At 34.4% G+C, this 8,491-nt stretch overlaps 1 protein-coding gene across 1 annotated transcript; it reads right to left on the reverse strand.

Moving 5' to 3' along the window:
• Window positions 1-1,810: 1,810 nt before the first annotated feature.
• On the reverse strand, window positions 1,811-4,786 carry LOC103954889 (ras-related protein RABA4c). The gene is made up of 3 exons (XM_009366742.3): window positions 4,152-4,786; window positions 2,268-2,760; window positions 1,811-2,174 (listed from the first exon to the last, which is right to left on the reverse strand). Exons 1-2 carry the CDS (start codon window positions 4,376-4,378, stop codon window positions 2,319-2,321), a joined length of 669 nt encoding a protein of 222 aa, XP_009365017.1. The 5' UTR covers window positions 4,379-4,786; the 3' UTR covers window positions 1,811-2,174; window positions 2,268-2,318.
• Window positions 4,787-8,491: the final 3,705 nt, after the last annotated feature.

An 8,491-nucleotide genomic window follows, 5' to 3' on the forward strand; every position in this document is an offset into this window, starting at 1 on the left:
GGGCAACAATGTCGTGCCATTCACACGCACACATATATAGATATAGAAAGGTTGAGAGTGTTAACATGCACCATTCGTTTTATAATATATTAGTATAAAATGAAAGATCAACTTACTATCCTTCCTTTCTTTGGCCCGACGACATGTGAGACCGTCTCTCTTATTCTTCGGCTCTGTGGCCTCTGGTGCAAAAGGTAGGTGAATTATTCACATCACCGACAAACCACCCCCCTCCCTTTTTTTACATCTCATTGACCATCCACCAAACCTGTGTTCTTGGGGGAAAATGCTAGGAGACTCTCTTAAAGTAAGATCTTTATAAATATTTCGTCACATCATATGAGGTTGCGGAGAGTTTATGAAGAGAGTTTCCTTAATATTTCTCATGTCCAATTGTGTCTCTTTCTTTCTTTTTTGCTTTCTAGGAGACTCTTTCAAATGTGAGATCTTTATAGACTTTCCGCCACATCATATGAGGTTGTGGAAAGTGCATGAAGAGTTTCATTTTGAGAGAGTTTCCTTAGTATTTCTCATGGCCGATTGTGTCTCTTTCTTTCTTTTTTGTTTCTAAGAGACTCTCAAAAGTGGGATCTTTATAGACTTTCCGCCACATCATATGAGATTGCGAAGAGTTCATGAAGAGACTCAATTTTGAGAGAATTTTTTTGGTATTTCTCATGTCCGATTGTATCTCTTTCTTTCTTTTTCGCTTTTGCCCATGGTGCAACTAAAAGCGCACCGCCCCAAAACTCTAGTCTTTTCCTATGCACCAGCAGGGTCACAGCTCCTCCCATTGATTCTTGGATCTTCTATATAACCTTCATCTTTCCTTCCTTCCTGCTACTCGACGACATGATGCACCAGGTCACGCGGGGCGAGCCGATCACATTCTTGCACGCGATGGAGAGCAGGTTGCTTTCTAGTGACACGAGAGTTTTTGTCGTGTTGATAATGTGTTGTGAAATTGACGATATGAGTACAGCATAATATAAAGTAAATATGACACAATATTTACGAGGTTCAGTAAATATGTCTATGTTGTCGGACAGCAATAGTAATTTTTTTCATTATCTAAAATCATATGAGTACAAAGGTAACTCTTACTATTTATATCTCCTCTCTAGCCTTAGTATAGCTCACTGATATCTCTCTTTCTTCTTCTTCTTCTTCTTCTTCTTCTTCTTTTGCAACTTACATATTTGTCAATTGGCCTCCCCAACTTGTATAGAGCTGCCAACTTTTCCCTGAACTTTCCTAATTAGCTTATTATCCCCTTAAATTTTAATTTTAGCCGATTATTCCCTTAACTTTTATAAATAGCCAATTTCCCCTTGATGCTAGATTTTAAAAAAAAATCATCCAATTTTTCATCCATTTTGATTAGGTAGACTACACATGACAATTGAATGTTTGCAAAAAAATTATAGAAATTCAAAACCATTGTGACTTCCTAATATAGTTATTTAAAGAAACACTAGAATAATTATCATTTAATCAAACGTTCATATAGTTCCGAATTTGGATGATTTGAGGTAGAGATGATTTTAAAGGACGACCTAAAAGATAGGGAGTTAGATCATTGAAATACATTATAAAGCGAGTACTGATCCCTCAAATAACCTTATGGAACAAATGAATTCATTCATTCTATAAAGCAGTCATATACTTTCCGAGTTTGTGCAATACCTTGACTCATATATAGCATTCGATAAAGCAGACCTTTGAGTAAGTTTATAGATCAACTAGCATTCAATCTAACCTTTTCTAATATTGTAAGAGATCTCAAGTTCAAATCCATCATCTCGTGACATAGAAAAAGCTACGTTTATAAAAAATAAACCTCAAAAAAGTACTTAAGTGCAGCATTGTTCCACAACCAAACTCAAGCTCATTTACTCACACGCCACACTGCTCTCCGTCTAGTTTCACGTGTGTAGGTGAGTGTTCTTCAGTGTAATTGAAAGGAACCTTCACTATTCCAGCCACCAAATGCTGGTAAAAATCAGAAGAAAAAAAATGTATGAACATACTACAGGCAAGTACATGTGTCAATTGTATCATATTACTGGTATGTTTTGAGTCTGAGAATTCTGTGCAGTCCGTCGGCCAACCGCTTTTTACAAGAGGGTAAACCTAATCGCCCACTCTACCACGAGCTGTATAAGATTCGTCTCCTGAAACGATGGAAATATGTAACCATGTCAATAAATGACAAACATGAAAGTAGAAATGCAAACTAATTAAAGAAAGAGGGTTAAAATTATTACTGGAAGTATAAACAGCAGAAATCCACGTTGCAGGAGGAAAAGGCCACAATTCTATGAAGACCAGCAACAGCTACTTGCTTGAGGCTCGGGCTCTTGTCCAGGAACGACAAGTTTTGTTCCCTTGAGAAGTGAGGAACTCCCAGACTCTGCTTCCTCATTGGGAATGAGGGACTTCTTGCCAACAATTCTATAAATTTCTGTTAGGACTGTAACGAATGCAGATTCAACATTAGTAGCCTCAAGTGCTGATGCCTCCATAAAGAAGAGGTTCTCCCTTTGGGCAAACTCTTTAGCATCCTCAGAAGGTACAGCTCGCAGTGTCCCCAGGTCGGACTTGTTACCTACAAGCATCACAACAATATTGTTGTCGGCATGCCCCCTCAATTCCTCTAACCACTTGGTTACATGTTCAAATGATTGAGGCTTGGTTATGTCATAGACCAGCATTGCCCCCACCGAACCTCTATAGTATGCACTTGTCACCGCCCTGTATCTGAGATCATCACCAGAAGTGTGAGACATACAAGCACAAGAAGATGGACTTTGTGGCAAAAATATGAATAACAGGACTTTCAAATTTTATACAATAGACACAAATGTTAGGGGTAACTAATTGAAATATATACATGTATATACATACATACATACATACATACATATATATATATGTATGTATAAATATCCTATAAGCAAAGAATGAGCAGAATATATCCTATATGCTAGTCATTTGAAGAAGCTTTGTCTTCATAGCCTAATATGTTGTTTCAAAACGATTGGCTTCCCTTGGCAGTCATCCACTCTAACCTTGTGACAGCATCCATCTCAGCTTCTTCCTCTTCCTCTACCTCAACTTCAATCTAAACCTTTATCTCATCCTAAAATTGACAATTACTAAATCATGATTCAACATTGTTACATATCCTCTGCTTTGAGCCAACTGAAATTTCGCAACCAGCCCTTCATTGTCATGGATTGTGTCTCATCTCATAGACCAGTATCCACTAATCAAGATCTATGTACACTAATTAATTGACATCAACCTAGTATTACATTATCTAATCAATCGAATCGCTTTTTCGAGAAATACGAGACATCTAAGACATACAAGTAAAGAGATCCATTCATTGATAAGAAAAAACATGAACGGTGATTGGATTGATGATAAAATAGAATCCTGGGTCTCGAATAGTGGTTTGATTGATGATAAAGAAAGAGAATTCTTGGTTCAGTTCTCCACCTTAACGACAAAAAAAAGGATTGATCAAATTCTATTAAGTCTGACTCATAGTGATCATTTATCAAAGAATGATTCTGGTTATCAAATGATTGAACAACCGGGAGCAATTTACTTACGATACTTAGTTGACATTCATAAAAAGTATCTAATGAATTATGAGTTCTGGTCATGATTTCTCTTCAAGGCATCGTTGGGTATCTAGGATTGAATTGGAATGGATATCCTACTGTATTCAAGGTATCTTGAAAATAGAGGTGAATGGTTTTTCCTTAATGAGTAATCCGTCTTCTACCTTCAAGTTGGACACAATTTTTTCATTTCTTTCTCCAACATACCTTGAATATAGTGAGTTACGGATTCCAATCCAATACTAGAGACCAAACGAGGCCTAAAAGCAATTCTCTTTCGGGCTAAATACTTTTACCAAAGTAAGGGCTCCCTTCTAAATTCAGCAAAATCATGATCACCATCATCCGCATCTCAAACAAAAATATAAAATCAAAATTTTACCTAACCGCACATCACAGATTGAAAATAACAACAAACCCACATTATAAATTAAAAGCAGCAACAAACCCACATCAAAGAAACACAGAAACTCAATCACCAATGCACCAGAATTTACAAAAATATGAAAAAGTGATTACCTTTCTTGGCCGGCAGTGTCCCAAATCTGGGCCTTGATGGTTTTGTGGTCGATCACGAGGGTCTTAGTCTGGAACTCAACCCCAATGGTTGACTTGGACTCCAAGCTGAACTCGTTCCGAGCAAAGCGAGCCAAGAGCTGAGACTTACCCACCGCCGAGTCTCCGATCAGCACCACCTTAAACACGTAGTCGATCTTCTGATTGAAATTACTCGCCAAATTCGACATCGTAATTCTCCCTGTTGATCTAAAATTCAAATCTTAACAAAACCCAACTCGAATTTCATACGAAAGCTCAAAATGTGTGCTTTTTTAGGGAGGAAGACCGATCGATCAGTGGGGGAAGATGATCGAATCGGCGAAATGTGGTGTGAATAGTGAAAACTCGCAGAGCTGAGCTAGCAAAGAGTTTTGGTTTGGGTTTTCTTTTTTTTTTTTTTCGTTTTCTGTTTACGCGTAAATGAAGTAATTAGAAAAATGTGTTGGACCGAAAAAAAATTGTAAAAGAGATGGAAGGAAGAGGAATGAAAGAAAAATGTGCAGTGGGGTTGGAGGGGGAGACAGAGACGCGGACCAACGGCTTTGCCTGCGGAGGTTTCCCAAAGGAAAATGTACATGTTGCAGTTAATTACAGTTTTCTCTAAGCACTTTTTTTTTTTTTTTTTTGGTTAGAAAACTAAATTTTAATTCCTAAATAACATGAAATTTAGAAAAATATTTTATACAAGATTAAAAATTGATTTTAGTCTCTATATTTTATTTAATGCCATCATATGTATTCAATGATCTTTTTTTATTTATGATTTTATGAAAATATTATAAATTTTAATTCTCATTATGGTAAGCATCTTATATAAGAAAATATTTTCATAGAGATTTTTTGGTACACTAATTTATTACAATATATTTAGGTCCAAACCTTTTGATACTTTGGGTTAGTATAATATGTTTAGGTATGGGCATTTCGGTACACTAGTTTAGTATAATATATTTAGGTACCAACATTTCGGTACACTAGTTTAATATCATATAGTTAGGTATAGAATTTTTGGTACACTTATGTTTTTACATATTTTCTTGGGTAAATAACAAAAAAATACCTCAACTATTGGTTTCACGACACTATCATAGCTTATCTTTTAAAATTGACAATGTCATACCTCATCTTTAGAATTTGGTCCAATATTATACCTTCCATTAGCTTGGCCGTGAATTTCTCATTTAAATGATGATGTGGCTTGATTCGGTACCCACTTTCTATTGAAAAATTAATAAATTAATAAAATATTAAAAATAATAATTTACCCTCTAAAAAAAAAAAAAAAAAAAAAAAACACCCATCTTCCCATCCCTTCTCCTTCCCCTTCCCTGCAACCCAAATCCAAAACCCAGATCCCTTCTCCTTCCCTTTCCCTACAACCCCCGACTCCTTCCCTACACACCAACATCTTCCCCCTAGACCCTCCTCTCCCCGCCCTTCCTGCAACCTAAACCCACTAACCTAGTCCGAAAGCCCTCACTCATAATCTCGCTTCCCAACAAAACTAAGTGGATCTAGTTTGCCAACTTAGACGAGGCCGTTGTGAAGCCAGTGACGGTTCAGAAAGTGAGTTCGAACAAAGAGAAGAAGAAGCACTACCGAGGGGCCCGACAAAGACCGTGGGGCAAGTACGCGACGGAGATCCAAGATCCGAACCGCAGAGGCTCTCGGGTCTGGCTAGGGACCTTCGATGCGGCGATTGAAGTAGCCAAGGCTTACGATCGAGCAGCATTCAAGCTCTGAGGTGTCAAAGCGAGCCTCAACTTCCCACTCGAAGCTGGGAAAGCCGAGTCGGTCGCGTCCATGGAGAGAAAACGATGTTCTGAGGAACAGAGAGACAAATGAGGGGAGGAGCTGGAGGACGGTGAGGTTGCAGGGAGGGTGGGGAAAGGTGGGTCTTGGGGGGGGGAGATGTTAGCGTGGGTGGGGAAGGGGTTGAGGGTTGCAGGAAAGAGGAAGGGGTCAAGGAAGATAGGTGTTTGGGTTTTTATTTTTTTTATTTTTATTTTATTTTTTTTTCTTAAGGGTAAATTATTGTTTTTAATTTTTTAATAAAAAGTGGGCCCTGAATCAAGTCATATCAGCATTTAACTGATAAATTCATGACCAAGCTAACATAAGGTATAATATTGGGCCAAATTCTAAAAATGAGGTATAACATTGTCAATTTTAAAAGATGAGGTATGATAGTGTGGTGAGACCCATAGTTGAGGTAGTTTTTTATAATTTACCCTATTTTCTTATGTATCACTAATTCACTACAATATATTTAGGTACGGGCATTTCGGTACACTAATTTAGTAAATGGACGTTTTGATATAAACGCCTCGTTTTTAAATGTCATAGACTAAACATCTATTCCTTTTGCAAATTTGATTAAACATTTTCCTTACAATTTTGGTACTTTAATTTTATTTCATTAGAAGTCTATTCACGTTAGCATTCCCTTTTTTCCTCCTATTTTTATACATCTCTTATTATGATGATTTAAGATTTTTTTTATTTTTTATTAAAATATTTATTTTAGTAAATTAAATAGAATGTAACAAAACTAGTTGTTAGGTACGTTTGGTTATATCGGTACGTTTGATTATAATGGTACATTTAGTTACTTGGTACATTTGAATTTTTAGACCATTTAGCTTATTGGTACATTTGTTTTCAAAACATAAGTTTTATTACTTTTTGTCCTAATAACGAGGAATTACTTTAAGTAATTATTTTTTTATAGAAAGAGTCGTGAACAATGTAAAAGTTTAAATTACTTTAATTATTATTATTTTTTATTTTTATAAAAAGAGTCATTAATCAACGGACAATAGCTTTTTTGTTAATTCAAAATTATACTAGCATATGGGCACATATAAAGTGTGTGTGAATTTTATTTTTATTTTTTTCTTTTTGAAGTAGAAGGAGAGTGGAAGAGAGTGATAATTTTTTTTTTTAATTAGAGATATCTTAGGATCACATGTAGGTGATGCTTTGAAGAAAAAAAAAGTAAAATTTAGTTGTGTAAAATTACATTTCTGCCCATATTTCTTATTCATATTCTGTTTTAATTAGAGGGTTAAACTTGTACTTTCATAGGGTTTTGGTTGACAATGAGTGTTTTATTAATTGGTAGATATGATTTAGCGTTATTATTTAGCATTATCTACAATAATAAGGATTTATCTCCGATCAACTAAAAGTTATTCCAAAGACTTATCCACCAAAAAACAAGATTATCTAGAGCATTGTGTATGAATCAAACATATTTTTAAACATTCCAAAAAGATGAATATTCATTTTAATATAGTTTATAATTGGGTACGTTTTAATTCGGGGTTGGAACGTTTTTGTTTGACTGTCGGTACGTTTTCATTTAATGTTGGTACGTTTCCATTTGGCGTGGGTGTACATTTAGATTTGAAAAGTTTAAATTTTTAGACTTAAATATAGTTGAAATTATTTAAAATATATAGCAGATATTTAAATGTAAATTAATTTCAATTAAACTGAAGTAGTTCAAGTCTGAGTATCTTAATCAAATGTTTCAAAAGCTTAATCAAAAACTCAAAAATCATAAATGTTTAGTCTACAAAAGTCTAAAATGAGGCATCTAATTCTAATTTTCTCTTTAGTAAAATATATTATGATACAACGTTTATGTACACTAATTAGAGAAAGTTAAATAAAATTAATGAATTAAAATGTGTATAATAATAAATTTAAAATTTAATGTAATAACATTAAATAAGTTATCTATTAAATATAAAAACAAAAATATAATATGAATTTGAATTAAGTACACATTAAGAGACTAAAATCAATATTCAATATAACACCAAGTTTTTATTAAATTTTAATCTTCTTGAATGATTAAAGTTCAAAAACCCTTTTTTTCATTAACACGATCAGATTTTAAGTTGCTATAATTTCCGGTGAAATGATTTCAAAGCATGCTTAATTTCACAAACACTTATAAATTAGGTTAGTAACACATTACACCCCTCTAGTCTTGAGTAATTAACAGTTTAGTGTTAATCTTTCTAATAACAAATGTTTATATAAAATGTCATATGGACAACAAATAAGAATTTTGTAAATAAAAGCCCTCAATTTTGCAGTTCATGTAAACTAAAGTGTGCCCATTGAGTAGCATGCAAAAGAAAATAGCAATTAACTTAATGGTCCGGCAATTGAAAGTATAAAAGTAAAAATATTGTGACTTTAGGGTACTAAATCATTGCTTTTTACTATTTTCTTTTCAGTAGTCACTCAAGTTTTTAAAGGCATTTCATTTTTATAATTTATCCAAA

Source organism: the organism of the source record quoted next, unplaced genomic scaffold (genome assembly GCF_019419815.1).
Source record: "Pyrus x bretschneideri cultivar Hongxiangsu unplaced genomic scaffold, Pyrus_bretschneideri_v1 Contig52, whole genome shotgun sequence".
Taxonomy (NCBI): domain Eukaryota; kingdom Viridiplantae; phylum Streptophyta; class Magnoliopsida; order Rosales; family Rosaceae; genus Pyrus; species Pyrus x bretschneideri.